At 39.8% G+C, this 15772-nt stretch overlaps 2 protein-coding genes across 3 annotated transcripts in view; both read left to right on the top strand.

The window, feature by feature from the left end:
* The window catches only part of lats2 (large tumor suppressor kinase 2), a 34190-nt gene extending 24535 nt beyond the window's left edge, over positions 1 to 9655 (top strand). For both annotated transcript variants that reach the window (XM_052143026.1, XM_052143025.1), the window contains exons 4-9: positions 2042 to 2174; positions 2293 to 3821; positions 4261 to 4843; positions 5159 to 5341; positions 5443 to 5549; positions 5713 to 9655. In XM_052143026.1, coding sequence (XP_051998986.1) covers positions 2042 to 2174; positions 2293 to 3821; positions 4261 to 4843; positions 5159 to 5341; positions 5443 to 5549; positions 5713 to 6243 — 3066 coding nt within the window. In that variant the 3' untranslated portion in view covers positions 6244 to 9655. The remainder of the gene's footprint in view (positions 1 to 2041; positions 2175 to 2292; positions 3822 to 4260; positions 4844 to 5158; positions 5342 to 5442; positions 5550 to 5712) is intronic.
* Positions 9656 to 12729: 3074 nt separating this feature from the next.
* xpo4 (exportin 4) overlaps positions 12730 to 15772 on the top strand; it is a 60768-nt gene continuing 57725 nt past the window's right edge. Inside the window, exon 1 of the mRNA XM_052143027.1 lies at positions 12730 to 12813. Coding sequence (XP_051998987.1) covers positions 12748 to 12813 — 66 coding nt within the window. The 5' untranslated portion in view covers positions 12730 to 12747. The remainder of the gene's footprint in view (positions 12814 to 15772) is intronic.

Here is a 15772-nt window from a genome sequence, read left to right as displayed (position 1 = left end):
TATGTTTTGTTTAAAAACACTTTATTTTGGTGCATAACAGTGTTGTAGCTGTTTTCCTCATCAGTGGTCGTTAGAATGTTCGGCTGTCTAGGCCTTTGACTTTCTCCATAGCAGTTTAATAAATTAAAAAAAAAAATTCAAATGGGTCACGCAAGTTTTGTGGTTTGCGCCATGATTTTGAGTAGTGTAAGTGATCCCACTCTGCACTCCAGTCTTTCCCAAGAACTAAAAATTACAGATATGAGTGTACACAGTGCATTCAGAAAGTATTCAGGCCCCTTCATTTTTTTCATGTTTATCTACCCTACATACCCCATAATGACAAAGCAAAAATTTTTCAAAAAAGATTTTTGATAACTTTGCAGATTTATTCAAAAGAAAAAACTGAAATATCACATTGACATAAGTATTCAGACCCTTTACTATGACACTTGAAATTTAGCTCCCCATTTCTCTGGATCATCTTGTGAGATGTTTCTACACTTTGATTGGAGTCCACTAGTGGCAAATTCAATTGATTAGACATGATTTGAAAAGGCACACACCTGTCTATATAAGGTCTTGCAGCTGAAAATGCATATCAGAGCAAAAACCAAGCCATGAGGTCAAAGGAACTGCCTGCAGAGCTTAGAGACAGGATTGTGTCGAGGACTGATCTGGGGTAGGCTACAAAATATTTTGGCTGCATTGAAGGTTCCCAAGAGAACAATGGCCTCCATAATTATTAATTGGAAGAAGTTTGGAACAACCAGGACTCTTCCTAGAGGAAGCCACCCGTCCACACTAAGCAATCGTGGGAGAAGGGCCTTGGAAGAGATGTGGCTAAGAACCTGATGGTCACTGGTCGAGCTCCAGAAATCATGTATGGAGATGGGAGAAACTTGCAGAAGGACAACCATCACTGTAACACCCCACCGATCTTGGCTTTATTGCAGAGTGGCCAGACAGAAGTCTTTCCTTAGTACAAGACACATAAAAAAGCACCTAAAGAATTCTCAGATGGTGAGAAACAAGATTCTCTGGTTTGATGAAATGAAGATTGAATTGTTTGGCTTAAACTTAATTCCAAGTGTCATGTCTGGAGGAAACCAGGCACTACTCATCACCTGTGCAATACCATCCCAGCGGTGAAGCATGGTGGTGGCAGCATCATTCTGTTGCGGTGTTTTTCAGCGGCAGGGACTGGGGGACTGTTCAGGATTGAAGGAAAGCTGAACGCAGCAAAATACAGAGACATCCTTAATGAAAACCTGGTCCAGAGAGCTCAGGACCTCAGACTGGGCTGAAGGTTCACCTTCCAACAGGGCAATAACCCTAAGCACACAGCCAAGACAATGCAAGAGTGGCTTAGGAACAACTCTGTGAATGTCTTGGAGTGACCCAGCCAGAGCCCGGCATTAAACCCAATCGAACATCTCTGGAGAGACCTGAAAATGGCTGTCGACCGATGGTCCCCATCCACCCTGACAGAGCTTGAGGTGATCTTCAGAGAAGAATGGCAGAAAATCCATATATCCAGGTGTGCAAAGCATGTCACCTCATACCCAAAAAGACTTGAGGCTGTATTCTCTGCCTATGGTGCTTCAACTAATACTGAGTTGAGGGTCTGAAAACTTAGTCAATGTGATATTTCAGTTTTTTCTTTTTAACTAACTTTGCAAAGTTAGTTAAAAATATTTTTTTTCATTTTTTTATTGAAAGCATTTTAGCATAAGGCTGCAACTTAACAAAATATGAAAAAAATGAAGGGGTCTGAATACTATCTGAATGCACTGTATACAATCTTATCTGTCATTTTCAGCAAAGTTAAATTAGCAGAGAACTGTACTCACTGCTAAGCATTAGGGCAGCTGCAATTAGGAATTCAATATCTGTTTGATACTGAAACAATACCAAGATTTAACAAATAGCATCGGATCATCTTGAGTGTCTTTTAAATGAATGTCTCGAGTGTTTAATTTGAGCATCCTGACAAAGGCCTTTTGAAAACAAATTATATGATGCCTGTATTTTGAGTTCTCATTTTTTATTTCTGAAACAGGAAATGGCAGTGCGTGCCCTAAAACAGACTGGCAGCCGTAACATTGAGGCAGCATTGGAGTACATAAGTAAAATGGGTTATCTGGACCCACACAATGAACAGATTGTACGTGTCATCAAACAGACTTCACCAGGTATGTGCACATTTACACTCCAGAAATACACCACTGTACATTTTAAGATGGCTATACAGATATGCATGTAATTTATGATGAATGATTTACTCAAGATTAAAGTTTCCTTACCCTATAGGAAAAGGTGGCATGCAAAATTTGATGGACCACAGATCGGCAATGGAGGGTACAGGGGAAGGTGCCATGGCCCCATATCACCAAATGGGGGCACCACTATATGAAGGAGCTAGTTATGGGGCTGAGGGTGAGAGGGCTCGAGCATTCATGGGTGGACCACCTGTTATGAACTACATGTCGACTACCAACTCTTCACAGGGCCCTACCATGGGAAACCCAATGGGTCGTCCTGCCAGTATGGGTGCCTACTCCACAGGCCTGGCTGCCCAAAATAACTCTGGGAACCCTATGTACACTACTAGTCCAGGCCAGCAAAAAGGCTACCCAGGTGGGATGGACCAGGCTATGATGGGCTACAGTGTGCCTGGACCACCCATGCAACTTCAGTCACAGCCTACGGGAGGACCTGGCCCTCATTATGACTATAGACCTCATATGATGGAGCCTTCCAGCTATGGAATCAAACGGAGTGCTTCCTTCCAGAATAAGATGCCTTCACTCTCACCAGACAACTATGTTACTATGCCAAGCAAAGGAGCAATGGGCCAAAATGGTGGTGGCTACACTCCCAACTTATATCTGGCACCACATTCGCACCCACGCCAGGCCAGCCCCACCTCACACCAGGTTCACATGATGCCACGTCCCCCTGGTGTGGCCACAGCAGCAATAGGTGGTGAATTCTCAGATGTTCCTCAAGGCCTTCTCACTCCTTCTAGGGCTAGTCTGAACCTTGATCTGTATGAGCATCACTGGCCAGGTGCCCAAGTTTCTGAGGGGGCTCCTCCAGCTAGACAGCCACAGGGGCCCTTTAGAGGGGAGGTACGTGTCCCAAGTAGAACCAATTCTTTCAACAACCACCAAAAGGTCACTGTGAGGCAGGCGTTGCCTCCAACAGCAAGTGTTGCTGGCAAGCAGGAGGCACCTTTGGGCCCACCTAACACAATCACTGCAGTGACATCTCCACCAATCCAGCCACCTGTTAAGAGTATACGGGTCATGAGGCCTGAGCCAAAGACAGCAGTGGGGCCATGCCACCCTGGCTGGCTAAGTGCACAAGCCCAAGAAGCAGCGGAGTCTCATGGTTATATGCCAGATGAGACTTTTACCCTGGAACCTAACCAAGAACACCGCTGCCCTCCTCCACCTTACCCCAAAACACTGTTACTTCCTGGATCTGGACCTGAGCCTGCATCACTTGAGTCAGGAGCCATGGGTGGACTTCCAGATGTCATTGCTACAAGTATAACTGCACAGAGTGCCTCAGCAGGAAAGCAGGAGGAACCTGTCTCCAAAGACAAAGTGAAGGCAGGCAAAGGAGTGAAGACTGTGAAAGATAAGAAGCAGATCCAGACCTCACCAGTGCCTGTGCGAAAGAATGCCCGAGATGAAGAGAAGAGGGAGTCACGAATCAAGAGTTACTCTCCCTTCGCCTTCAAGTTCTACATGGAGCAGCATGTGGAGAATGTGATGAAGACCTACCAGCAGAAACTCAACCGCAGGATGCAGCTGGAGCAAGAGATGTCCAAGGTGAGCAATGCTGGACTTTAAAGGAATAGTTCACCTAAAAATGAAAGTTGTGTCAACAGGTTTGGTGTGAAACATAAGATATTTTACAGTGAAAATCTTTACTTTTGCCATGGCTCTTTTTTGCATGTCCGTGAGTGCATGAGAGAAGCTCAGTTTACGTGTTCATGAGAGAACTTGCGTTTTTGCTTCCGTGAGGTTAAAGTGGAAACCATTGTGAACGAGTAAATGATTGATGACCGAATTTTCATTTTTGGCTGAACTATTCCTTTAACCTCTTCTCGAGTTTAATTTCAGGCAATTGTATCATAATGAAATGTAGTAATTTTTTTGATTTATGCAAGAATACTTTCACCCAAGTATAATATCTGAGGTGTGTATGTATATTACCGTTATTGTTATCTAATCAAACAACTCTCCTCTATCTCTTTCTTTCCATCAGGCTGGCTTATCAGAGGTAGAGCAGGAACAGATGAGGAAGATGCTGTACCAGAAGGAATCCAATTATAATCGACTACGACGTGCTAAGATGGACAAATCTATGTTCGTCAAAATCAAGACGCTTGGCATTGGGGCCTTTGGTGAGGTGTGTCTTACACGCAAAGTGGACACAGGAGCTCTCTATGCCATGAAGACTCTACGAAAGAAAGATGTTTTGAACCGGAACCAAGTAGCCCATGTGAAAGCAGAACGGGACATCTTGGCAGAAGCCGACAATGAGTGGGTAGTCAGGTTGTACTACTCATTCCAGGACCGAGACAGCCTGTACTTTGTCATGGATTACATTCCTGGAGGAGATATGATGAGCCTGCTGATCCGGATGGGTGTTTTCCCAGAGCCATTAGCCAGGTTCTACGTGGCAGAACTGACGCTAGCTATTGAGAGTGTGCACAAAATGGGCTTCATTCACAGAGATATCAAGCCAGACAACATTCTCATTGACCTGGATGGACACATCAAACTGACTGACTTTGGTCTGTGTACTGGGTTTCGTTGGACTCACAACTCAAAGTATTACCAAAAAGGTACAGATAATGAAGACAATGTGATGATCATCCCTTTTGAAAACGGGCCTTGATAAGTTATTTTGCGTACATTAAATACTACTGTAATGTTTACCAAAACAATAGCAACTGCAGAAGCAGTTATTTGATGTCTGCATGGTTTGCTGATTAATGAATTTAAACACAGCCAGGCTAATTTCCTAAACCTGTCTCAGGCTTTAGTTCAAAGAATAAACAAGACCTTGGATTTTTCTATGATCATTTAGTTCACTCTAGCCCCTTGAAGACTTTGAATTAATTGATTGGCTATATTTCTCTTCTGCACCGCATGAATAGGTAACCATATCCGGCAGGATAGTATGGAACCAAGTGATTTTTGGGATGATGTGTCTAACTGTCGTTGTGGTGACCGCCTGATGACTTTGGAACAGCGGGCGACTCGACAGCACCAGCGTTGCCTGGCACACTCTCTGGTGGGCACTCCTAACTATATCGCCCCTGAGGTGCTTCTGCGCAAAGGTAAGGCTTTGCCTTAAAGAGAACGGTTTATAATATATTATTTATTATTTTGAATCTATAGATCTCTCCACCTATTAAGTGTGATACTTTTTAATATGCAGGCTATACACAGCTGTGTGACTGGTGGAGTGTGGGAGTAATCTTGTTTGAGATGTTGGTTGGCCAGCCCCCCTTTCTTGCTCCAACCCCAACAGAGACGCAGCTTAAGGTAAGAAAATACATGCACCTTCAAAGGTTTACCGTAAGCAGTTTTTATTGATGTAAAAGGGATGTTTGATATTGTCATTTAATGTTATGGTTGTGGAATTGTGAAATTGTTTAACGAAGAAGCAGCATTGCTGAAATTGTTTATGATCATGTCACCTCCACAGGTGATAAACTGGGAGAACACTCTGCAGGTGCCTCCACAAGTGAAGCTGAGCCCTGAAGCAGTTGACATCATTGGTCAACTCTGCTGCTCAGCTGAAGAACGTTTAGGGGGCAACGGGGCTGGAGAAATAAAAGCTCACCCATTCTTTTCCGAGATGGATTTTTCCAGCAATCTTCGCACACAGCCTGCCCCCTACCGACCCAAGATTGCCCACCCCATGGATACATCCAACTTCGATCCCGTGGAGGAGGAGGGGGGTCCAGGAGCCTGGAGCGATAGAGGGGACAGTACCCGCACTTGGGAGACTCTTTGTTCTCCTCATGGCAAACACCCTGAGCACGCCTTCTATGAGTTCACTTTCCGCAGGTTTTTTGATGATAATGGTTGTCCATTCCGTTATCCTAAGCCCCTCGAGTTGACTCAAGACATGTTTTGCAGTGGTGGGGCTAGTAGCTTGAAGTCTGATTTGGAGGAGGAAGAGATTCGTGAAGAGGAAGAACAAGGGGAAGGGTGTGAGCCAGTTTATGTGTGAGACTGTTAAAGTGGGTGTTCATGCTGCTCTGCCTTTACCCATACAGGGCCTTACCAGTTAACACGCTGCATCTCCTACCCTTCCTATAAGCCCTACTTTCAGTTCAGGGTGTACTTTTGTAGAACATGGAAAACAACAGAAACGGAGTGCACCAAGTTCCATGTGAAATGTTTTTATTCCTCCAAAATCATTATGCAGTATCCTTTGCCTGACTGAAGCTCTGACCTGGGACCAAGGAATTACGCAAGATATAAAGCAAGATATAGTCCAGGGGATGTTGGTGTGATTGATAAATTAAGAGACGTGTAGCTGCTGCTCTACTCTTGTATTTAGTGTGATCTGTCAATGGTGCCCTATTCCTTTATTCCTTTGGGTGAAAATACCCCAGTGTTACATTTTGTATGGTGATGCTAACACAGCCATTCCGAAAACCAGAGAGGCCATGGTGAGGGATCAGAAGAGAGGATAATGGTGGTTAGGTTGTGATTAGGAAATGATGTCTCCTCCACAGTGCAATCCCACAACATGCAAAAACATAGTCAGTCACTGCTGTGGAGATTTATTGACTATTATTTTTAATTACTCATAAAACCAATGCAGAAACATGCTGTCAAATATATATTTTCTAATGTATGGAAATAAATAGACAGATTTTCAGAACATTTTGTGGTGCCACCAAGTGGCTCAAAGTGACATCATAAAGAATCATGGCTTTTGGAGATCCTTTTGGAGATGGACTGAGACAAAGTCTCCTTTATATATGTTACATGCTAAGTCAATCCAAAAGATCCAGCTATATTTGGCAGTTAAATACACTAATCACAGTTTTTTTGTAAATATTACACAGTTATACTTTTTATTTTATATTTCATGCCTCATCAGGTTAAATGGTGCTCTAAAAATGGACAAATATGGAGACAAAAAGTTCTCTCTGAACAGCCAGCACTTCATGGACATGGGATCTTAAAAACTCACTATTAAAGGTTTGACAGTAACATCCGTTGAATGTTTCAGCAACTATTACTTAAGAGCTGAATAACTGCGTGATGAAACATAAGGAAGCGCGAATGCCACAAAAATTTGATTGAAATGTTAAATATGAAATTAAAGAGTAAAAGTGACCTAATTCCTGCTTTCTGCTCACTTAGCAACATTCTGCGAGGTAACATTTGTGAATATAACCACGTCATGATATGTTGCAGTATTCAAACATTTGAATATACTTAAGTGTGTTAGTTTAGTTACCAAAGTATTTCTTTATTCAACTAAGATTTGAATTTGACACTTTTATTTTGCCTGGCTTGATTGAATTTGTTTAAAAGCTTGCATTACAAAACTTTTTCCAGTTATAGCTTTACTGTCATCTATTGCTTTCATGTATATGTAACACACAAATCATGCATTGTTTTTCTGAGTTTTGATTTCTTAGACTGCCATAGACATAATGGGCATGCAGCTTGCCATCTGAAGCAATGCTGTAACCGTATAGTTTTTTTATTTTTAACTTAAACCTAACTGAGAAACAGTATAATAGCGTAACATTTTATGCCTCTTATTGTTTAAATCTTTCTCTGGCTTTATTCTTTACCTTTTTCTTAAAACATCTTAATTGCATTCAGTTTCATAAGATCTTAAAAGTCAGGGTGGGATGCTTTTGTTGTGTGTTTCATCCTCACTAGATGTAATTTTGTCTGTCACCATCAGTGAACTCTTCAACAATTGTAACTGAACACTTGCAAAACAAAATTTAACATCAAGGCTGTTGCACCATCTCAATGTGTGCTCACTCACAGCACAGTGTTATAACAAGACAGTCTATGACTGAATGTAAAGAATACTTTTGAGACAGTTGTAGGAACTCTTTAGAAAACCATGAAAAAAGTGGCAAAGAAAAGGCAAATGTATCTGATGGTATGACTATGTGCAATACAGAAAATACATTATATAGTTTTCTAAATACAACAAATAGCCTTTATAATTTTAAAACTGTATTATGCTATGTAAAAGTATATATTATATTGATTTATATATTTTCAGTATTGTTTCATGACCCAATGCTGCTTATTATTATTATTATTATTATTATTATTATTATTACAATATAAAGAACATTTATCATCCTACTTTCATTCTCTCTGTGTATTAAGTGTGGAATTGATTGTCAGTGTGAATGGTCTGGTGCAAGTAAACCGTATGCCTTCTAATGAATGTGTGGGTGTCCACCATGTGCTGGTCAGTATTTCAAGAGGAGGTGGAAATACCTCTTATTGCTCTCAGGCCGGTCCTGACTGTAAGAGAAGGTGTTTTTGGCAGGCTAGCTTGAGAAAGAGGAAATAAAGAAGCAACAATGAATGCATGTCATTGAGACTCTGAAGGAGGTGTATCTGAATGTCTGGGTAGGAGGGATTTTAAAACGCATATTATGCATGGTTTGCTTAGTGATAAGACTGTGGCAGTTGTTTTGACTTTCTGTGATTAAGTCCATTTAATATTGTTTTTCTGTTATCTAATAATTTGTTGTGATCGTGGGTCACTGCACAAAATGTTCTCTGTATTAATTATAATCTCGAGCTGACTGACAATCATGTCGTTATTTGCTTGCCTGAGACCAAATTAAGATGTCAAGTCAGTTTTGTTAAATTATCCCTTACGACCACTGACTGAAAAGCTTTAAAACAACAGTCAATGAAACCATTTTGTGCTTTTTCTTTTATATATATGTGTGTGTCAGAACAATCCCTCCTTAAAAGCTAAGTGAACTTTTAACAAACATGTTAAGGACACAACTTATGACTGTGTGCCATTGTATATATAAAACTTAAATTGGTATCATGCCTTAGATTGTTGATTGATTGAGCTCAGTGGAGTGTGACAGCAAGTGTGGCAGAGGTTTTGCTAACCCATATTCATCAGAATGGACCACTCAGTGAAAAAGCATTAGCTTTCAGGAGTCAGGTTTAAGGTTTGAATGTAATGTGTGTGATGTGCTAAGAATGGTTTCTCTTGTGTTTTACTTTTGAAAGTGTTGACTGACAATCTTTGACTGTATTTAGAGTTGTGTGATGATTGGATTTTTTTTGGTTTTGTTTTTTTTGTATGTTTTTGTATTTTAACAGATGAATGGGTTGGGAACTTGGGACTTTTTGATGTTTGTAATCTTCTACCTGTATTATACAATACTGTTACTATTGAACATATATTTATACAGATATACATATTTTTTTTGTATCCTCAATTCTTATTGTTTCTCTTTTCCGAGCTAACTTTTGAACCCCTACATGTCTACAGTATTACAGACAGAATGCATTTGGATTTATATCCCATTTTTTATGTGTATGAATTGAAAATGTATAAGAAATGCTTTCACTGTCCTCACATGTAAATGTATATGTCTAAATTAAATTAAACAAATCATCCACTTGTTCTGAGTATTATTGAATGAGGTGTTGGTGTGTGGTTGCACCAAGGTGTCTTGCTCTTTCAGAAAGTGTTATATAGTTTGAGAGGAACGCTCACACCCTACAAACGGGTGGATTATGACTTCCAAGGGCCCCCCATCTACTGTAAATAATTTATTTATTACACTGAAAAAATGGTTCAGCTTAGCTAAACAATGAATACTATAATGCAAAACAAACAAAGTGTACAGTATAAAACAAATATGAACATCTTAACAAATTAGCGATCATCTACAATTAGCCATATTCCCATATTAAAATATACAATATGGATAGTTAAAATAATATCCAAAATTACATGCATTACAAAAAGAACTGCGGGCCAACCTCAGCCCAACATAAAGAAGAAAAAATAAAAATCCATGAAAACATACATCCATTAAACACTAAATCTGCAGGCCCACACAGTTATCCAATATGCAACACCATGAATGTAGCCTTAAAGGGTTAGTTGTTCACCCCAAATTTGAATTCTCTCATTATTTACTCACCTTTATGCCATATCATTTGTGACTTTCTTTCATCTGCTGAACACAAAGATATCTCAGCTCTGTAGGTCCTCACAATGCAAGTGAATGGTGATCAGGCCTTTGAAGCTCCAAAAAGGAGATAAAGTCAGCAAAAACATCCAGTTAGTTTTGGGTGAGAACAGACCAAAATATAACTCCTTTTTCACTGTACATCTTGACAGCAGTCTCTTTAGCCATAATGATTTCAAGCTTGATAACGCTCCCTAGTGCTTGACATGCACAGCGCTAGATGGCGCTATAGGAAGTGTAATCGAGCTTGAAATGATGATCACAAAGGAGACTGCTGTCAGGATGTACAGTGAAAAGAATTTTGGTTGGTACTCACCCAAAACCAACTGGATCACTTCAGAAGACTCCATTAAGCCATGGAGTCTGATGCAGAGGTCTGCTCGGGACTGTTTTTTTCCATCCAGCTCCAGTAAGTTTCTATCCCACACCTGAACGCTCCCACTGAATTTTACTTCATGTTCACCTGCTCTCTCCCTGCAGTGATTATCTTCCTCAATCCTCACCACATTTTTATGTTGGATAAGGATTTTCAGTTTATTGTTATCAAACATAAATTAATTGTAAAATAAAATACTAATACGTATTAATATTCTATTTGCATTCATGAATTAATAGTTAATAAAAAATATATATCCACATTTGAATTTTTAGGCTCTTCTCTGACCGCCCGCACACAATCAACTGTCAACTATTGCCTTCAACTCGGAAATTGTATCCTGCTCCAAGAAATCGAATCGGTTCCTGCGGGAGTTCCTTGAGAATTCAGACCTCTAGTCTGATGGATAATGTTTATGCTGATGTAATGGCAGCCAGCTGGTAAGGTAGCTGTGCAGTGTGTAAACATCACTCCCCCAGGCCTCAAGGGGCACACTAGCGACTGACGCTAGGGGCTGTAGCCTTTAGCCACCCTCATTGTTAGCACGCCTGCGTCCCATGCCGGAGACCTTATTCGAATCCCGCTCGGACCAGGTTGAGTAGGACCAGTGGTGCTGAGACCCGGATGGGAGTGAGGTTTAGGGGGTGAGTGTAATGGTAGGCAGCTGGTAAGGTAGCAATGCAGTGTGTAAACCTCACTGCCCTGGCCTAAAGAGGTCGCACTAGCAACTGACGCTAGAGGCTGTATCATTTAACCTCCTTGCTAGCAAGCCCGCCTCCCATGCTGGAGACCCTGGTTTGAATCCCGCTCAGAGCGGGTCGAGTAGGGCTGGTTACAGTGGTGCTGTGACCCGGATGGAAGTGAATGGGGTCTAAAACTGTGACGCTCCAAAAAGCACATAAAGGCAGCACAAAAGTAACCCATATGACTCCATTGTTTAAATCCATATCTTCAGAAGTAATAAGATAACTGTGGGTGAGAAAAAAAAATCTATATTTAAGTAATTTTTATTATCAATCTCCACATTCACTTTCAAATTCTTCTTCTTTTATTTTTGGCAATTTGCATTCTTCATGCATTTTGCCACCTACTGGGCAGGGAGGATAATTTATAGTAAAAGTTTTGTAAAGAATAATGATCTAAACCTTTATACTGTATACATATTGGCTAGAATATACAATCAAATAATTGATCTACTACTAAATTAAATAATTCAATTAAGACACGAAACATTACATAACTGAGTAAATATAATTCACAAGTGTGTGTGAATTCTGCTATGAGGGACAAAAGTGCTGACTTCAAATTTCGGAGCATATGTATTTGGAAGGGGTGTATTTTAATTAGAAATTTTATTAAATCACCTGAAATGTGCACTGCTATTAACAAAACACCCAGTCCTCCTCGATATTGGCTTCTGTAGGGGTGAGGTTTTTTGCTGGGATAGCAGCAGTGGGATGGGGTGAAGGTGAGATCAATTTAACGTAGGGAGCTGCACGGAGAAAATTACCACTTTGAAATCAAATTACGTGAAAGAGTGATTCTTTCGTTATGCTGTCGTTTTCTCATGACAGAAAAGGTGCATAGCGTAGCCATGTTTATTTTGAATCGCTTATTTTAAGAAATCAAACAGTAGCTAAGACTAATTAAAAGGCATCCCGACTGATTGGCTTGTAAAATCAGAACTGTCCCGGTTTTATCGCATCAAAAGCCAGTGGTATTTGGCTAGTCGTGATCCTAACATGGCGACCCACCCAGGATACCATCCCCATGTAAAACAGCTTTTAAATGTTACTGGTATGACTGAAGTCTTCATTTCATATGAGTGGTTATTATTTTATACAAATGTTTCAGAATTGCTATTCATTTCTTTATGAGTAAAACTTTTTTTAATGAGGAAAAAGTACTGAGTGCACCTTTAAATTAAAGGCCTAGCCATATGAACTGTAAAACAATAACTTTTTAAATGTATACAAATGTAAAGGAAATATGGGGCAAAACAATTATTATATTTAAACCATAATAATGTATTACATAACTTTTAAGGGGGCATCAGAACCAAAAGTGCCACTGGCCTGAAGCGCTGCTTAATCCCAGAATGCAGTGCCTCGCGCGTCACTGAAGAACGACCATGATGGCGGCGGTCGGTGCACCAGAAGTGATTTCACAGCTGGAAAGCGCTGCCAAAGTTTTAATGGTGAGCAATTCGCCACTGTTTTCACGTGTCTGGTTGTCTGCTGTTCACACTGTTGGGGGGATTTGCTCTGAGGGTGTCTCGCGCTTCATCCGTTAACGGGATAAGTGTCGAAAAGCGCGGTGCGTGGCGCAGTGCTCGACTCACTCCATCCCGAACAGCCACCATCATCTTCTTCATCACCTATCACTTAAATCACTATACTTGTGACACTGTCTGTGGTTAGAATGATCACTGGTAGCTCAGGTTGTGTCTCAGAGGCCTAGTTTAATCATCCAGCCTTGTAAAAGAACGCTAGATGAGCTGAAGTTTCTCCATCAGCTGCTGCAGTTACACACGCTGTTGAATCATCCGTGTTCGCGCGTGTTTGCTCAAGCACATGTTTTTACAAGACTTCAGGGAACCAGAAACGGGCGAAAAACTTTCAGTTTGGTTTATATCTTTGACCTGATTCTTCAGTTATAAGAGTCGACTCGCTAATTGTTAAATGACGAGCTAGCTGAAAGTTGAGAGCAGGACGCGTGTAGTGTGATGATGATGGTCTGTGAAATTCACTGAAGTGTAAACATTAGCTGTGTCTCAACCTGGTTACCTGCCTAGACAATATTTTGGGGTATCCTTAGTGCTTTCATTGTGATTGAATGACTTTTACCGAATAACATGAACTGCTCTATTGGGCAGGCTTGTATAGTTGTTGCATGGATTATAACTCAAGCCACTTTTCAGAAGTGCCTCATGTTAGGATTTAAGACTGACCACAACGAGTTATCAGCCTCATTATTATTTCCTTTTATAAAGATTTCATTTGGCGAGTCCGATTAGCTCTGGTAATCTGTGAATCTCCAGTGTAATGTTCTTAATTTCTAATATGAACACATTTAGTGGTCTACCAAATGTACTGTTTTACAATAGCCAATGCTAATATTTAAAGAGTAGGATGTCTGATGCCTGATATAATGCTGATGTATGACATTATGCTGTTGCCTATACAGTACAGTACATTTGTATTATAGCAAATGAGATGTACACAATTGCTGAGGCAAAAAGCCTGGCACGTATTGCTTATGTTGTACACTTAAAAATAGTTTTCACATTGTTTATTAACATTGAAATAATCTTAATAGAGTTATCTGTAGAATGCTTTTAGTTCACTTGGCTCAACTCTTCTTTAAAAGTGGAAAAAATTGAGGCCTTTTACATTTGGATCAATGTCTACAAGTAAAAATACATTCCCTCTGTATTCAGTTATTTTTCCAGGCCGGAAATGACCGTTTTTGTAACCCTGTAATCTTTTAGCCTGCACGGTCTTGTTCTAACTTAACAAATTGTGTTGGAGAGTTTTAGGAGTGGAGGTTTTGATATATCTTGTCTTAAAGTGTCATTGCCATATAGGCCTCATGTATTAAATTACTAGGGGCCTATGGAATCAGTTTTTATTTTTTTCCAAATTCCGTTTTATTTTCCCCAAAATTCCTTGTTTTTCTGTTTTATTATTTCTGAATTCTGTGTTTTAAAGTTTAATTACATGTTTATCATCACAAAACTGTCTAATCAAATGAATTGTAATTATTTTTTAACGTACCATTGCATTATTGCATTAAGTGCTTTTATACAGATCATCACAGCACAATCCAAAACACAACATTAAAGTTATATTTTGTCAAATAAAGTGCTGCACATCAGCGCTTCACATTATTGATGAAATCATTGATTAAAAACTTTTATTCAGTGCAAACTCACTCTTGTTTAAGAGATCTTACTTAAATATAATGTAATTATTATTGATATATTATTATTGATAAATTGAATATTACATTTTACTGCATAGCAGTAAATTCTGTCACAATTTCTTCAATTTCTCGCATCTAGTTAGATTGAGGTTTTTTGGCTGAAAATGAATGAAGTGCTATGAGTTTGCATGTAGGCTATGTTTTTGACAACAGCTTCACACCTCTGGATAGGCAGTTTGCTAAATGGCTTGGTGTGCTTATTGCAAAAGGCTGCGGTTGAATTATAATAGAGCTTTTGGAATTAGGTTGTTAATGCTGCGATTAATTAAAAATGTTAGAAAATTATAAACAAGCTCGAAATACACCGGGGACACTGAAAAGTTTGTGCTCCCGCTTGCTTCATGTTGTGAACCCGCTGACTGCTGATTCACTCTATGATTTGTTGAGAAAGTGACTCTGATTTAAACGATTAACCAGGGCTCCTGAATTCAGACATGTTTTGTGTATCTTTTGCCATATTCATTTAAAAGGCCTGGTTCAAAAGAGTAATTTGTTTGCGAATCCAACACCATGGCTTGCGCTTTGTTGTGGGTAGCATGCTCATCTCAACAGAAAGTGTGAAAAGTACCAGAAGACACACTGGTGCACACTTTGTGTGAAGCAAAGATGTAATTTAATTATATGGGTGCGACAGCAATAAATTATTCGAAATAAACCCAAGGATCCAAAAAAATTACACTTATTTATTTTAAATCTAGGCATGACCAAATAGTGTTTAGCAGATGTCACCTGGCCATTCAAGACTAACTCATGCGTTTTACTGACTGGTGAAAATCCTCCCATATGTACAGTGGATATAAAAAGTCTACACACCCCTGTTAAAATGCCAGGTTTTTGTGATGTAAAAGAATGAGACAAAGATAAATCATGTCAGAACTTTTTCCACTTTTAATGTGACCTATAATGTGAACAATTCAATTGAAAAACAAACTGAAATTTTCGTGGGTTAAAAATGAAAATTAGAAACCTTACAATAACCTGGTTGCATAAGTGTGCACACCCTCTTATAACTGGGGATGTGGCTATGTTCAGAATTAACCAATCACATTCAGACTCATGTTACATAGAAGTCATTACACACCTGCCATCATTTAAAGTGACTCTGATTAATCACAAATAAAGTTCAGCTGTTCTAGTAGGATTTTCCTGACATTTTCTTAGATAGCATCAGA

The sequence above is a fragment of the Xyrauchen texanus genome, chromosome 14, assembly GCF_025860055.1.
Source record: "Xyrauchen texanus isolate HMW12.3.18 chromosome 14, RBS_HiC_50CHRs, whole genome shotgun sequence".
NCBI classification, from domain to species: Eukaryota; Metazoa; Chordata; class Actinopteri; order Cypriniformes; family Catostomidae; genus Xyrauchen; species Xyrauchen texanus.
Note: the sequence above shows the minus strand (reverse complement) of the source record. Positions and strands in the feature narration are given on the sequence as shown.